Source organism: Montipora foliosa, chromosome 9 (assembly GCF_036669935.1).
Source record: "Montipora foliosa isolate CH-2021 chromosome 9, ASM3666993v2, whole genome shotgun sequence".
NCBI classification, from domain to species: Eukaryota; Metazoa; Cnidaria; class Anthozoa; order Scleractinia; family Acroporidae; genus Montipora; species Montipora foliosa.
This window is the reverse complement of record NC_090877.1, coordinates 16,737,106-16,754,298: the sequence shown is the minus strand read 5'-3', so window position 1 is coordinate 16,754,298 and position 17,193 is coordinate 16,737,106. Positions and strand designations below refer to the sequence as shown.

Here is a 17,193-nt window from a genome sequence, read left to right as displayed (position 1 = left end):
AGGTACCATATATAAAGTATCTATCCAATGAATGACCTTTGAATTGTGGGAAATAATAACCCATAATACTCGTAACCAATATTATCGCTTGCTTCATGTGTGAAGGCAGAATATAACAAAAATTTGGCTTGTTTTGAGGTAAAAAACAAGGAAGAAGATGACCTCGTTTGGCGACACGAAGCTGCGAAGCCTGGGAGACTATTTTGCAAGCAATTTGTCCAGAGGTGCTGATCCGATGTGGCAAGGATGGAAGGGAATATGGAACAGCTACAGGACCAAATATGTTACTTGCAGAAATGCCAAACTGACCCCGTTCCTTCACGTTGTCTTTCTGTCCATTGCTTTGAATTACGCTATTGATTATCAACACTTAAAAGGTAACCTGTATGTTTCTGTCGTTCTGGTCAAAGACACAATGACATTTTATTGTAAAAGAAAATTGGGGAAAGCAGCTACAGAATTTAGGGCAACTCATGAGGGCCATCACATGCAGTGGGGGTTTGAAAGAACGAAACATATCATCAGTGGACACTTTTGTTTTTCAGTGATATGTAAATAGTGGGCCCAGTATTCTGTAGTTATGCCAATTTACTAAAAATAAAACTCAATTCAAAGACGTTGACAGCATATTTGCTGACTTTTTGGTGTTGCCTCGTATGACATTGTCAACCAGCTTTGTAATTTCTCCATTACTGGCTTCTGCGAAACGATTTTTTTTTTCTTCCATGACCAACCAAAAGTCAAGCTTGAACGATTTCTCGTTTCCTGGTTTTTCTATCGTAGAAATGAAATCAGACGACAGATATCAAATCGGATGGCAGATATCCTCTGATAACCATCGTCCGATTTTTATCACATGATCAGCTTTATCCAATGAGAGCCCACAGAAATTAATCGGTGGGTTATAATAATGTATATCCATATGTTTATCCATATCAGTCCACAATGTTTAGACAATTAGCCCCCAGTGTAAAAACACCAAAAATTACATAAATTTCATCATAAGGTACAGTGCAGTACTGTGTTGCAAAGAAATATTTCTTATACAAAGAAGAAGACTTACATGTAACTGCTCTTATCATCAACACCAAACAAAACTATTGTGATTGATGGCCAAATACATACCAAAAGAAATACAGTCCAGAAAATATCTATCCCTTGACATCATGGAATAGATTGGTCTTGTATAGAGAAAGAGAGAAATTTGAAACTGCTTTCAAGCAGTAATTCATGTTTTTCTTCTACAAGAAACCAGGTCTCCATGTTGGACAAGTTAAGATCTGGGCTTGGTCACGTAGCTCATACAGTACAGGCCGCAGGAATAGCAGCACTTACACGCACGTAAAATGCGAGCAATATGGCGGATTTACACGCAAAATACATGCGAGATTCATGTGTGAAACATGAGTGGAAATATTTACACGAGCCTTACACACACCTTAATTACTCATAAATTGAGTGTAATTCTCATAAGCAAGGCATCTTTTGTTATTCATACATGCAAGCTGCATTTATTTTTCCCACAGAAGAGTACACAAATGAAGTGTGCATTCCATTGAGATATACTGATTTATCTTAAATCTGGATCTTTTGGACTTCCAATCGAACACAAAATTCAAAAACAGATTTCACGACGGATTTCGGTGATCGAAAATCCATGTCAAGAAGCTTCAATTAATAAATTCCCGCAGCAAAACCAGTTTTCGGATTTTAATTTATAGCTAAATAAAGTACTTAACTAACGGAAATGCACTCAAATACCACTTATTTTTTCGATAAAGGTTTAATCATTGTGTAAGCTCAAACAAAAACGGCTCTTTTAGGAGACACCAAACTCGCAAAAGCAATGATCAATGCATAATGTGGTATTGTTTTATGAAGTTCTTATTAATTTGCTGCACAGGTCTATACAGACTTAATCAATGCAAATTTACTGCATGGTGTCTACATGTTCTCGCAGATAAGCCGCATCCCCGATTTGATCTGAAAATTTTGAGCAAAAAGGTGCGGCTTATACACCGGTGTTTACGGTAGTATAATTGATTATTGTTGGTTGTGTTCAATTATCGTTTGTCATTATTAATTTTTATAAATAATAGCATGCATACATTTTGCTAAGGGGGTAGAAACTGGAGCTATTGTCCTTGGGGGCAAATTATCATGAAACCAACTGCCAGCGTTGTCATTGTGTTTTGAAGAGGCTGGCTACTTAATTAAAGGAAAGGAAAGGAAAGGAGCTTTATTTAAGTGTCTAGTCGTTCTAGCGCTGAAGCACTAATTGGGACATTGTAAACTGAAATTAACAATTAAGACAAATCAAGTCAAATGTTGGTTTTTGTGGAGAGGGGAAAACAGAGTACCCGGAGAAAACCTCTCGGTGCAGAGAACAGAACCAACAAACTCAACCCACATATGACGCCGAGTCTGGGAATCGAACCCAGGCCACATTGGTGGGAGGCGAGTGCTCTCACCACTGCGCCAACCCTGCACCCCGTAGCTGGCTATTTTGAACTAATGTTTTATCTGTGTGTTTGTCATTGTTTTATTCTAAGTACATGTAGCTGTCTATTTCCACCATACTAGATGGCTAAAACAACCGGCTGCCAGCTACTAATGACAGCCTTAAACTGCTGATACATGCAACAATTTACTGGGCAAAAGATCATCAGAGTGTATGGAAGAACTTAAACAGTTGTGAAAAGTCCCATCATAGTCTGGATTTTTCAATCTTCCTCACAACTGACATTTTACTGTAGTCAGAAGATCAGTTATAAAACTTTGCATCATCTCAAAACTTGTATTGAACTTGCATCTAAGACCTTAATTCCCATCGTAAATCAAGACGATTTTGCCTAGTTTCAGTTTACATGTATGTGCAACCTGTTCCATTTATACAGAACTTGAAGTCATAACTAGGCGGACTATAGAACTGTAAGAGTGCTTCCTGAAGGGGTCATCTTCAGCCTTTACTTTGGGATTCTGTCTAGGTTTGCATTTGATACCCCATCCTGTAATGGTCTCCAAAAAAGGGTCCCTCTTTAGGCCTCTACCTCTGACAATTTCTTTTGAAATCCAACCCACTCACCCCTCCCTCCGATTTGAAAACATGCTTTGTAGTTGCAAGTGGTTGCCCATAATCAACATGCATATGTGTGCATGTGCTTTAATTGTGTGCCCAATGGTTGTGACATTTGCCTTTTATTTTTTCTAGAGCATTCACTTTGGAGAAAGTACCACTAAAAACTAGTGTGACTTGATTGATTGCTGTTGATGCTGTTTCCTGCAAGATTTCAAATGGAAGTGGGAAGATTTTCTCTGGAGAACCCAAGTTATGTTGTCATAAAAAAAGGCGTGTGAAAATAAAAATTGAATTTTAACAGCGAGTGTTGTCTGTCAGAACCAAAGTTGCTGCTGGGGCATTGTGTGGATTCCATCTATAATGCTGTGTTTGTGGCAAGATCATTAATTTTTGCCCTCCATAAGGTTATTTGCTTCAATGTGTTCTGGACTTCATTTAAGGAGTCAATGTGGTGCGAGTTGATTTTGTTGTTGTTTTCAGTATTCTTCTCGAAGAGGTGTTTCCTTGGTTGCCTCTTTTCTCCCCATCATTTGATTTCGTCGTCATTACAGTGGTTATCAGTCACACACGCCCCTCAACGTTTTTTTTTTTTTTTTCAAAACTAAATTTGGGTAGACTTCAATCAAATCTTTCCATGACTTGGAACTTGGACTTGGACTTGGACTTGGCGGCAGTCCAGTTCGTCATGGAAACATTTGATTGATGTCCAACCAAATAGTTTCAAAAAATGGAAGAAAGAGTCGTTGACGCGTGCGTGTGACTGGTAATCGCTGTAACGAGTAAAATCGTCTGTCATTAGACAGTAGAATCTATAAGTGGCACTACTGGGGCTAAAGGGTTAATTCTGTTTTGATTTGCTGTCTGTCCAATAGACCATTTTCCAATTCTTGCGGCTGGACTGGATCTAGCATGAAATGGAGGCTAATGCGGGCAAATCTTTTCAAATGTTAATTAATTTACCCGCATTAGCCTCCATTTCATGCTAGATCCAGTCCAACCGTTAGAATACGAAACTGGCCTATTTGCAGAGCATTAATTTTTTTATGCCCTCTACAAACTTGTGGTCATACATTGGTTCTTGACCGTGCCTTTATACTGTGGCTCTTCTCTTGCTGCAAAATTTTAGCTGAAATTAGGAGAGCAAGGATCGTTGACAGCGCTCGAATTTCTTTACAGTGGTCAATTCACTTGATAAACCCATTTCTGTATTTCACTTCCCCACCGACGCAGCACAACGGGTTCTTTTGAAACTAAAACCCTTTTATCAATTTTGTGTTCCTAACAATTTCGACCCCAGAGCTCTTCTCCTTTGGGCAGGACTGAGGGAGAGAAGAGCGGGAACCAGTCTCATATCCAACATGTTTTACTAAATAAACAAATGTTTGGAAGTACGAAAAAATCCGAGCGAAATCGAAAAAACTTGAGGAAGATGCGATGTTGTGTAATGGTAGTCAGACAGACGCAGGCCCATCACAAAAACATTTCTTACCTCTTCGGGTACTTCTAAATGTCGGAATTGATCCAAACTTTCCACGCAAAAGGTTTTTTTTTTACCTTATTCAGAGAGAACTCTCGCTTTCCGGCGAAAAAGAATTTAGGTTAGCAACGCTTAGCGCAATCATTTGGGCCGAGATTGAGTAAACCAATCAGAGCACGAGGAATTCATTAACCGAGGCTAAAAATTCAATAAAACCAGTTATCCGTCTCCCACTGTATTTAGTCTCTCAATCTTCCGGCCGCTTGCGGGCTACTGGGCGGATGAGAAGTGGGTTTAGGGGTGTTGACGATACACTTTAATTAATCTACGCGTCATCTTAGGATCGTGTGCGAAAAAATGCGACTTCACTCGGAATCTCGAGTACTGTATCAATTTGAATAAACGAAATGTTTTTCAAATACCGCTTCTACTTGCCAAAAGGTGTTCAATGAAGACTGGACAGAATTTTAGTTGAACGCTAATCGTTAATCTTGTACCTACAATAGATTTCACACAAAGTGCACTTGAGTTCAAGGATACGAAATTATTCTATTACTAATGCAACTGTTTTTTTGACAATGTACTAAATCAGAACAACCATTTGCCAAAGCTTCAAGATGGTCCCAAGTGATGCTGGGACTTGTCAAACAACACTAAATGTTCACTTTTCTTCCCCAAATATCAGCACCATTCATGTGCCAGCTTAATGCATAATGTTTTCTCCCGACATCCATGGTCGTTGTTCTCGCTTCAGCACCCGAATCCAGACCGGTTTACAGTCAAGCTATCGTTACAAAAGATGGTGTCGGTGTATCTACGGGATACATAGAAACACAGCATGTCGTCGTCATTGGTAGTGTCCTGCATTCTATCGAGTTGAGCGTCAAGCTTGTCTAATGCTTGCTCCAATGTCTTGGCAATATTGACTCGTTCTACTTTCCGTGTATTTCTGCGAGGGGATGAGGACTCCTCATTTTCAATGCCTTTGTTTGAGTACGCAAACGGCTCCTGATTAACTGTTTTGTTCAGTGTGCGTATGCCCAAGACCTCTCCGACGCGCCCCATGACGTATTCTAACAACTCGAACTCGTTTTCCATTTCATCGTTTTTCTGCTTTACGACTGAGAATGATTCAATGATAATAACAATTAACACGTTCAGCAAAAGAAAGTTCGTTATTATCATATACAGAATAAAAATTCCGGCGGTAACAACCCTGTAAGCGCTAATCATTTCTGCAACGTTAAATTTGCCAAGCAGGGCGCTTAGCAATTTTTGCATGGAACCGATAAGCGTGCTGAAAGAATCGTATTCGGCGACCAGTAAGACGTGGTAAATCAACGCAAACGCCAGAAAATTGATCATAAAGACTATTAAGTATGGCAGCAGCTCTGCACTGGCCTGCCTCAACGTCCAGGATAGAAGAAAGATTCTTCGGTTAAATCGAAACAATTTGATGAACTTGAGACATGTAACGAACACTGTTACACCAACCACGCCCTCGAACAATAACTCCCACGCTGAGAGGTACTGGAAACTTATAAACTTGGTCGGATTCTTGTGATAAAGGTTCAAAGTCCATTTCCTCAATCCCAACCAAACAAAGTAATACCCAATTGCAATCCAGCAGAGAACCAGCATTGCCAATTCCAAAAGGTTCGTGGCCTCTGTGAGATACACTCGACGGGTTTTGTATATCTTCTTTGCCTCGCGATACGTAAAGTAGAGAACAAAGACGACAAATAAAACCTCACAGGCGAGAATAAACAACTGGAAATCACCGACGTAGCGGTAGAGCCGATAGGCAACGACATCCACGCGCGGAATCAGCCCGCCTGTCGCTGGCCTCTCCAACAGAAACGTAACAGCACAGAAAAGGTTGCTGTTCGGATTGTAAAGGCTGAACTCCACAAACACACTACGCGTGTAACGATCCAACCAAAGGGATGATCTGGCACTTTTTATTTGCCGCAGGGCCTTGTAGTAAATGTGCGACAATTCCAACACATATCCACCCCCTGAGTAAGTCGTTACTTTGCCTTTGTACGGGTAGCCCTTCAATTCATTGGCTGAGCTGTACCGCCATGGACTTAGGGCCGACGACAGCTCTTGAGGACCAGTGTTGTTAAGCCCCAATTCCCAACCTTCGTTGTAAGCTTGATTGTCTTCTGTCGTGGAGTCGTATTCTTCGACGCACCTTGAAAAGATATCTTTCACCATTGGTGCCACTGAACATGAATCTGAATAAGAAAAAATGGTGACTTGAAGCGAATCTCAATAAGTGATATTTGAGAAAAGGATGTAAGATCACGAAAATCAGAGGCAGTGTGGCCCAGTGGTTAGGGCGCTTGCCTTGAGATCCGAAGATCCCAGGTTCAAGAACGTTCTGACCACTTGTTAATTTTGATCCTGAAAGACCCTAGTTCAGCTTCTCAGCTGCACTTGTAAATAGCCAACAGGTTTGTCTCTGGCCATGCCAGTTGGGATTCTTAATTCTTTGTTTCATTGGCCCTCAAAAACCCCTATGGGGAGTGGTCAATTAAGTATGTATGTTTGTATCTTTTCAAACAACAGTGCCTTATCTATACGAACAAGACAATATGAGGTAATGGAGCAAATCCCTGAAATTCGCACATGCCCTTATGGTAGATTCGTTCTCTAACCTCGTGAAATTAATACTCCACTAAAGATCTTCTAAGGGCGTGTTAACACGGAGGTGGGGTAACCCGCCTGTCCATATGAACTCTTATTTTTTCAGCCTCACCGCGTTTACGTGATAGGTGAAATAACCCGGCGAGGCGGGTTGTCTGGTCTGCTAGACCGGGTAAGCCGCCCAGCCGGAGTTGCGTTTTGCCATGTAAACAATTGAAGGTGCGGTGACCCGCCAAGGTGTCACAATATACTACCTTTGGCGGAGGTGTTGCAGTATTAAGGACGTTGCCTACTAATTCAAAGGTATTTTTGCCCCGATTTGTGATTATGCAGGAAAGGTAGATCTTAACAAGTGTTATTGAAATCCAAAAAGAAAATTGGGGGTAACCACGCATTTTTCAAAGATAATTCATGAACAAAGCTCTTGTAAAAAGCTCTAAAATACAAAGCAATTTGTGGTGTTCTTTCTCTAATTGAAGCTCAATTATCTCTAAAGAATGGTTGGTTACCCCCACTTTTCTTTTTGGATACCGAGAGTACTTACGAAGATCTACTTTATCTGTATAGTTTTAATCCGCGCAAAAATATACTTGCATTAGTAAGCATCGGCAATAGGAAATCCGAGTATCTGGAGATGTGCAGAATGTATGCGCAATAGCAATAGTAGGCAGCGTCCTTAAAAGCGATAATAAGACGCCACAGCACTAAAAAGGTGAAGTAAGAGTACAAAGAGTATTAACCGCCAAAATAGGTCCTTGCCATTATATCCTGTTTAGGTACTTAGTGACCACGCAGTAGCCTCAAGAAAGGTCACCCGGGACCCCAGGGTGGTAAGATTGCGTGTAAACGTGAGGCATTTTTCGGCCCCACCTACCCGGGTTATCCCACCTCCATGTCAACAGAGCATAAGAATAGAGAGATTAATTCAGCATCACGTTTGCGACAAACGGCAAACGACGGACTAAAATTTGAGTTTTGCCAAAAATGGAAGAAACTCGTTTCATATCAGCTCATTCCTTGCGTTTTAGCAGCGGGAGTCAAGTAACTTTTCAAAAGAGCGGGAAGGGAATAGAATAACATAATTTCAACGCTTTTATGATAAGCAGCATCCCACCGTTTCGCGTTTGCTGTTTCACGTAAACACGATGCTTAATCTCTCTAGTATCTCAGTCTGTAAAATAGCTTTGTCGCTACTCACTGGCTATGAGCTCCTATATGCAAGTAAAAGGATTAAGAGTTTATATTAGATGTGCTGAAATCCTTCAATTTTCTCTTGCTAGTTTGCACCTCTTTTGAGTTCACTAGGTACCTATAAGAAATGCACCCTTTCCAAAGCAATACCAACAAGAATCGAACTTAATTAGGTATGAGTAAAGGGGCTAAGCTAAGTTCTCTACGTTTCGGTCCGGACATCGTGTACCTTCCACTCACCTTTTCTAGCTCTGTGCTGCCGCAAACGAGCTACTCCTACCACAAGTCCAGTCTCCCCTTCCATGAACTTCGATGCCTTTCCTGTGTAAAGGTAAGACGGTACATTGTACAGGGTAGGCAAAAGCACTTTTTCTGTCCAGTCCCACAGGTCTCTGGGTCGAATAATCTAAATGGAAGTAAAAATTCATAGAATGATAAGCTGGTAGTAACATCGTGCCACAAACACTAAACTGCTGAAAATATCAGAGTGAAGACGGACACAGAAATTACGCCACTTTTAAGTGACGTACTTTCTGTGTCCGTCTAGACGTAAAATACCTTTAAAGATATTTTACGTCTTGAGGTGAATTCTTCGCGTAGTTTTTTCATCTGTGATCATTCCCCTCCAAATATGATTAAATTAATTACTGATAGTATGCTAAGTAAATCAGACTAGCTATGGACAATAGTTAACTAGCTAGCAGGCTAGGTGCCATGTGCCTCGCTCGCAAACTAGCTGTAAGCTCAAACTCGCGGTTGAAAATTGTTAATAACAACGTCAATTTACTGAAATGACCCCTGCCCTTAGGGCCTTTTCTGGGAACGGAACAAAGGAAAGAAAAGGATAGAAAACAAAACATACTCCAACTGGCAGGTGGTAGACCAGTTGGCTGTTCATCAGCTAATTACCAGCGTTCCCGAGAAATGGAACCGGGGATTTCCCAGAACAAGATCGCCGCTCCGGTTCTCGTTTTCAAGCCTCGTAAGCGCGGGATTTCAACCCGGGAACCGGGAACTAGTGCCCACAACCTCCTCAAGTAGTGGTGAGTACACATTTACCTCGGTGAAGATGTGAGGTCTGAATCCCTCGGACTGTCGGTTGAAACTATGACTGAGTGCAACCTTTACAACTGCATTATTTTGATGAAAAGAGTCTTGATCACGAATTCCGTAAGCGATAAGTAGAACAAACACGGTGAACAAAATAAAGGTGCCAAAATCAAGCAAGATGGCGTGCATCGCTCTTTCTTTTGCTGCCTTGCCTCGGGCCAGCTGAAGGATGTTCTCTGGAGGCACATTCACAGTAGGGGCTACAGCACCTTCTTCCTTGAGGTCACTTCCAGCGGTTTCAAGCTGATGATGTGAATAATGTTCAACGGACGATGGGGACAATTTTACTTTATTTGTCTTTTTGAAAATCAAAGCGAAGAAGACCGCAAGGCCAACGACTTTCAGAGGCTGGCTGACAAAAATGTCTTGTGTGACAGAGAAAAACATAGACAAGAGCCACTGCGTTGATTTTTCTAAACCAAATTCGATACCGTACAGTAGTGTGACTGATCCAGCAACGAGTGAGGTTATTATGACCAGCACCCAACCGACGTATACAAACCACCAAGGCAGTTGTTTTCCTTTTGAAGGGGCTTCCTCGTGCGAAATGGCTGCGGTCCCTGTTGGTGAACAAGCTCTCGAGTCGCTTTGTAGTAATTTCCGCACGTCGCTAGAAGAATCGGTGAAATTGGGAGCTCCTATTAAAGGTGGGAATAACGCTGGCAAATGAGCCAAACGCTTCGCAGACATAAGGCGTAGTTCCGAGATACTAAGGGATGAATAAGTTGGGGATACCGAAGGAGATACGTAGTTTAATCGTTGGTATCGATTGACTGAACGGCCGGGACCATGACAGGAACTTTCTCCTGATGCTGATTGAACCCTGGAGATGACAGTCCTAGTAGACGATGCCCGGCTTCTTGATTTGCAGAAGAGCTTTCGCGCGGGTCGCCGACCACAATGCCTGAAAATCTGCACCAGAATCAGATTTACGGGGAACACAATCAAACTACTACATACTCCAATGAAAACTTGCTCCCAAGAAAATTCAAGAGAGCCCAACTGGACGGCTGTGTACCTCCCTTTATCAGCTTCATACCACATAGCATTTGCCATCATGGTGCACAGAAGGAGCGAAAAACAGCAAGACACACGCTGAACCCTCGTGAAAGGAGACTGGGGGGGCCTCCAAAAGACCGAAAACCAAAGATGAGAGTCGGTTAGGTCCTTGTATGTTTTCGTCAAAAACAAACGACGAAATTCTTTCATTTCCTTGTCGCTCGTTACTGTGAGTATTCTATCTATCAAGCCATCGCCTTCATCAATCGCTAACCAACGCTCGCACACAAAGTGCCACACGCGATCTGTGGCAATCTCACGGATACATAGCTGTTTCAAGTACCAGGCGGGGTCATCACCAAAGTTGTCGTGCCATACCCTAATGTACGAGAGTTCACCGAGGGTTTCCGAAGTTGCCACGAGAACAGTATTGACACTGCCTCGAGCCAATGTCGCGCAATGACTGTTCTTTAGTAGAAACGCGTGACTTTCGCCGCGCTCTCCAGTCATTGTCATAGCAACGTTGGCCGTTGTGCCTGCATGTCGGCGCATACCAGTACTGATGATGACCTCATAAGCATGTGTATCCCCTAGTTTGTTACTAGGACTCAGAGATGCCCCTATCTGAAAATTAAAAGAAGACATGCATAAGTGAATCGTACTCTTATCTTTGACTCCAAGAAATGATTTATATAACTATTCTCCTCCCAGGCTCAATAAATTTTTAGCAGACTGGTGGCGAGAATAAAGAAATTTATGACCAGGAATTATTTTCTAGGTCTACCATCAAATTCCCATATCTGAAAAGAAAGTAATGTATGGCAGTCAGTAAGGAGAATTAACTTTCAGATCTTGGGAATGAAAGGGTTAAGTAGGCGTTTGAACATCGAACAATCCGAAAGTCTGTTATGTAAGTAAATCAGGCTAGTAAGTCCGGCACACAAAAATACTCCACAAAAAAATACGAAAGTAAATCGAAGAATTCGAACCCATAACCTTCCAATTACTAGCTAGCAGATGCTCTTTCACTGAGCAACAAAAGACTGTCAGGAGCTGGGCCATTTAAACGACTTAAACTATCCTCATGTAACAATTCTCTTCCAAAGCTGCTAAGACTAAAATGTGAAATTTTGACAGATCTTTTGGTGCTATTTTCTAAACTAATGAGTGCCCTTTACCAAGAGAAAATAAGGGTTACAGAGAGGGATATGCGCAGTCCGGCCTTTAGTGAAGATTTTTTTAATGTAATAGAAACGAAGATATGTGTTTCTGGAGACGTCGGCATGGGCAGTAACGCCCTTGATTACTAGAAATTAAAAGTGACATTCCACTTGAGGAGCCGCTATACAATGTCATTTTGTCGCGTTCCGATGTGTCCACATCACGTCATGAGAATTGGCGTAAATCCCCGCCATACCCTTATTCTTCCTTTCTGTTTATTTTCTCATATCCTTCATTAAGGCGCTCGCAAACGATGGAACATTGTTTCCCGAAATGTTGTCACTGTAGGTGATAGATCTTTCTCTGCTGTCGCTCCATATTTATGGAATAATTTGCCGGCTGATCATGAATTATGTGATATTCAGTCATTAGCTACTTTTAAATGTAAGCTGAAAACTGACTTATCCTACTTTTGGTTTGATATTCACTCTTATTAGTATTGCTAATTAAGTTTAAATATTCAATTTTATTAATATACATGTAATTAGTTTTACTAATTTGAATTTTATTGTAGTATTTTAAGTGATCAGTGAATGTAAATAGCGCTCTAGAAGTTATTAAATTATTATCATTATTATTATTATTATTATTATTATTATTATTATTATTATTATTATTATTATTATTATTATTATTATTATTATTATTATTATTTCTTCCTCGGCGCACAAACGAGGAAACATTTGATGAGGAAGCAAAATGTTTCTGAACAAATTCAGTAACATTTTTGTTTCGGCAACAAATGTTTCCTGGGACCGCAAACGGGGAAACATTTCCACAACATTGTTTCATCGTTTGCAGGCACCTTTACTTGTACCGCTCTGATCTCGGATCGCCTTAACAAAGTTCACGCATGCGTTACCTTCTGCATATCTTGTCTGTCCTCGCGTCTAGCCCAAATAAGAGCCAGCAAGTAAAGACCACACGTTATGGAGAGTACGATTATTACCGGGACGTAGTTTGAGGGATCAACTATCAAAACCTTAATCTTATCCAAATTCAGTTTGTTGGGAGGCACAAACACGCGACTTCCGAACCAAGTCAAGTGAGTACATTCGCAGTGAATGATGTCCAGCGTGGTCTGGGTTCCAACCTGTTGAATGCCAAATAAGAGAAGTTGCTGAAGTTTAACAAACATGTGTTTGATTTGTAGTTATAAATCCCTGCCACCTATTTGCTGCCTTACACTTAACAAGAATCAAGTTGTTTCAAGACAGAAATTGCCTTTACATTAAGCAAAGGAGAAGTGAATGTAAATCATCATCATCACACTTTTCTATGCTCGGAAAGCACCGAAGCCGAGATTGTATTCCGAACACTACGCAACGCCTTCGAAAATCGTCAGACATTTTGAGATACGATTGCTGCCGTACGAAAAATTCTGGCACTCTCAGAATAGACCTCTTTCATAATGGCGGCCAAATAAAATATTGTTTTGCTTTAATGCTAATAAGTCTTTCCAGCCTCGCTACAACGAGCAAATTTCAAATGAAGTTTTGTTTCAAAATAAGGGAAGAAGGTCTAATTAACATGAAGACAAAAGCATGTGAAAGTGGTCGACATTTATGAAATTGGTCTTTAAACATGCCACTCCTGTGACTCACAAAAAACGCCAACAGCTGTGCAAAACGTGCGTGGCTTCTCACGGGGCTTATCATCATTTGTTTTCTTTTTCAGAGAAGGGAAGAAAACCTATCCATTATGCTATGGTCAACGTTTTTACCTCACAGCCGTCTGTTTTCCACGCCTGTTGGTTCTCATTCCAATAATAGCACCCGATAGACTTCACTACCACATTAAACTTGATCGTACTCGCGGCTGTAGAACCATTGGTTGTGTTTCCTTCTTGCAATAACTTCAGACCCAAATAAAACCCCGCCGAGTTATTTAAATATTTTCGCGTCAAAAGCTTCGTTATGGTACCGTTGCATGAAGACAGACTCCATGACACATCAAAGTTCTCGTTAGACGGCTTTGAATTTCTCTTTCCCATAACAAGCAGCATTTCTTCAGGTCTCAAGATTCCAGAACAGTTTATCCTGAAATACAGCGAGTTTTCATTCCCTGCCTCAAATTTATAGAACATAATTTCGTTATACAATGATATGACATTTGTAATGATATCGAGATCACTGTTCTTTGATTGGTTGACACGTAAGAATACAGATACGGATTCGGTGAGGTTCTGGATGTCTATTTTCTTTCCAGAAGTCTCCAGAAGCTCCAAAGATGAAACGGGTGCATCCATGGGTACAGCACTGCTTGAAATAAAGGGGTTCTGCAACATGGTCACCACCTGCAACGAATTCATTAATTAATTATCGCCGCAAAGTAAAGCAACGGCGCAGCTCAACAAGGTTGAACCGAAAGCATACAACGGCGCCTCCGGCAGCCGCTATACGGTCCATGTGTGACCTTGGAGCACAGCTTACAGCCAGCTAGAATCAGCTATATGCTGGTTTTTGCTGAGGGGGGAAAACCGGAGAACCCGGAGAAAAACCCTCGAAGCTGAAGAGAGAACCAATACAAACTTAACCCACTTATGGCGTCGGCTCCGGGAGGTGGGAGGCGAGTGCTCTCAGCACTGCGCCAAGGATTAATTTAATAAATGAATGCTTTTGTTTATAGTGGAAGTGCACTTAGCTATCAAGCTAGTTTACAGGCACTCCACTGTTAACGGGGTGAAAGTAACAATTCAAACTTAACAGAAACATTATTAAAAACCCCAACTGGCGGGAGGCAACCAGTTGGCTATTTACAAAGCGTGGTGGAGTTGAATCTGGGACAACCGGAAACAAATTTAAGCCAGAGGTTAGAACGGGATTTGAACCCGGAGCAGCCGCATGCAAACCCAACGCTCTAACCACAGGACCACACTGCCTCCAAGGATGATAATAATAATCATTATCATAATAAGCCATTTCTGAGTTCATGTCTGCCTCCTCTTCAAAACGAGTCCAAGTGCGAAGTTTTTGTTATGAAAATTAGTTTTCATTCATATGTAAAGTAGAACTAATTACCATCACAAAGACTTCGCACTTAGACTCGCTTTGAAGAGGAGGCAGACAGAGGAGGCAGACATGGAAAATGGCCTATTATCATCATTATTATTTTAAGAATAATAATCACTTTATGTGGGGTGGCCGTTAACTATACAAATACAATGGTTGCTAACAAAGCTTTTTAGTTAAAGAGCCCTACAAAAAGGTTGCATGGATGGTTCTATAAAGTACCTTTTTCAAAGGAAATCTGACATCACTTCAATCAGAAGGCGCATGCGCAACTAGTCCCAGTCCTCTGCCGTTCTCAGGAAACGAAAGGAAGAGGAGGTTTTTTCACCGGATGGGAACCGTCCCATCGTTTTTCATAAACTGTAGCATGGAATTCTAGTTGGACAAAAAATGGAACTGATATTTTGAAAAGTGTATCGAAGGAGGGCCTTATAACGTCATAATTTTTTTGAGAAATAATCTCTTTTAAAATCCATGCTACAGATCTTCTCGTACTTTTCCGTTAAAAATTTGTGAAAAACAAAATTAACTTGCTCAGTTTTTTGGCATTTTCTGTTGTGGTCACGTGATTTACCAAATATACTTGTGAGTCGAACCATCCAAAGGAATGTTAAATAGAACGCACTTAGCAAAAAGGGATAACTGTAGCCGGTTAAGGGAATTCGAGAAATGACAATTTGAAGGAGTCCATAGCAATGGTTTGGTAGTTAAGAGTCACCCCCGTTAAAGTCTTACATAAAAAAGTGCTCTACTGATTGGAGAGACCAAAATAATCATTTGAAGAAAAAAATTATTATAGCGGAGCTCTGCGCGCCGAAGGCGCGCGCGCAGAGTAGCATTGGCAAGAAAATATATTACCCATTTGTGCGAGAAAATTTGGTTTTGGTCACCGTACTATACCGTACGTCCGTACGTACGTCCACCCATCCATGTATGCCAATTTGACCATATCGCAGGCTCAAGTTTAGATCTCATCGAGATCAGCTGTTTTTTTAATTGACCGCTTACCAGGTACTTGGTTTCGATTAGATCGCAGGCGCAAGCCAGGTTAACGTATTGTAAGAAAAAAGAAAACGGGAGCTCCTCTTTTAGGCATGGCTAAACTATTAAGTGTTTTTCTTAAACAACAGGTTTCTATTGTTGAAATTTGCGGGACTCATCTATGTAATGGGAAATTCGAACAAAAGACCTTTTTGAAGTAAAAAACGTTCTCTGGTTAAAAAAGGTTAAAGACATAAGCTTTCAGCTATCAGTCTATAGGCTTCAACGAATGAAAAATGTTAGCGCGCGGATGGAAATATATACGAAATGGAGTGCGAAAAAAATTTTAAAAATAGAAAACAAAAAATGCGTGGAAAAAGCTAAGAGATAAAATGTAGATGCACTCCATTTCGTATATATTTTCATCCGCGCGCTAACTTTTTTCAGGCTATAGACTGATAGCCGAAAGCTTATGTTATTAACCATTTTTAAGCAGAGAACTCTTTTTACTAAAAGGCCTTTTACCAGTTTATTGCTAACGATGTCTTTTACGTACCTTTCGATTGCTTTAGTCATTGACCAGGTCATGAACCAGAAATTACGGGGCATTAATCAAGTAGCCGCTAACTAGAGGTTTGCCCGAGCGTACTGTGATGGCTAGCTAATACATCGTAACCTGCATCCCTAGTTAACTTTACCTTGGTGTTCACCACGGCTACTTGTCCAAGTTTGACATTTTTTACTTCAGATGGTATTCGGAAATTCACTTTTTCACCATTTAAAGCCGCATTGGTTATGTCTCTGGGAGACTGGCGAGTAACTGTTAACGTCATAAGGCCTGACGTCACATGACTTGGAGAATCGCCACGTAGTTTATAGTTCAGGAGTTTGTGCGCAGCATAATCGATTCCTTCCAAAGATTTGTTTGTTGCTTTTTCACTCTGAAAAATATAACTTACATAAGTGTTTCCTATCACTACATTTCAAACTTTCCGCGCGAATTGAAACAGTTTTTCGGTTGAAAAAAGACTTAAAGCTAGTGTGAACGCATTCTTATATTTCCGATCATGGCTGACTACATGCGATGGTTGCGTACAGTCATAAAATCAAAGCCATTCGAAGAAGACGATAAGATGTGTATGTGTTTTCCGCTAAATTCTGGACATTACGGCGGTTGTCAGTCACACGCGCCCCTCAACGATTTTTTCATTTTACTTTGGGGGACGTCAATCAAATGTTTGATTGACATCCACCCAAATTTAGTTTTGAAACGTGAAAAAAAGTTTTTGAGGGGCGCTCGTGACTGATAACGGCTGTAATTCCTTGATCGAACTCAATGACGTAAAGAAAAGAGACCTTCGCTGTTACCTTTGCTAGTTGGTCTTTGTTTCTGGCTTCATTTTTATCGTTAACCCAGTCTTTGATTTCACTAGAGTCTTGCTCAAGTTTAGCTTGGTTGCTGGTGGTTACGG

The 17,193-nt window shown here is 40.9% G+C and overlaps 1 protein-coding gene and 1 long non-coding RNA gene across 2 annotated transcripts in view; one reads left to right on the top strand and one right to left on the bottom strand.

Moving 5' to 3' along the window:
* Nucleotides 1-71: 71 nt before the first annotated feature.
* LOC137970062 (uncharacterized) lies at nucleotides 72-3,383 on the top strand. The gene is made up of 2 exons (XR_011116759.1): nucleotides 72-377; nucleotides 3,212-3,383. It is a non-coding gene; the product is annotated as an uncharacterized lncRNA (long non-coding RNA).
* Nucleotides 3,384-4,420: 1,037 nt separating this feature from the next.
* Nucleotides 4,421-17,193, bottom strand: part of LOC137971501 (polycystin-1-like protein 1) — a 63,447-nt gene continuing 50,674 nt past the window's right edge. The window contains exons 15-21 of the mRNA XM_068818318.1: nucleotides 17,090-17,193; nucleotides 16,420-16,662; nucleotides 13,453-14,025; nucleotides 12,592-12,822; nucleotides 9,459-11,132; nucleotides 8,640-8,805; nucleotides 4,421-6,796 (exon numbers count right to left, since the gene is read on the bottom strand). The exon at nucleotides 17,090-17,193 is cut by the window's right edge and continues 121 nt beyond it. Coding sequence (XP_068674419.1) covers nucleotides 5,307-6,796; nucleotides 8,640-8,805; nucleotides 9,459-11,132; nucleotides 12,592-12,822; nucleotides 13,453-14,025; nucleotides 16,420-16,662; nucleotides 17,090-17,193 — 4,481 coding nt within the window. The 3' untranslated portion in view covers nucleotides 4,421-5,306. The remainder of the gene's footprint in view (nucleotides 6,797-8,639; nucleotides 8,806-9,458; nucleotides 11,133-12,591; nucleotides 12,823-13,452; nucleotides 14,026-16,419; nucleotides 16,663-17,089) is intronic.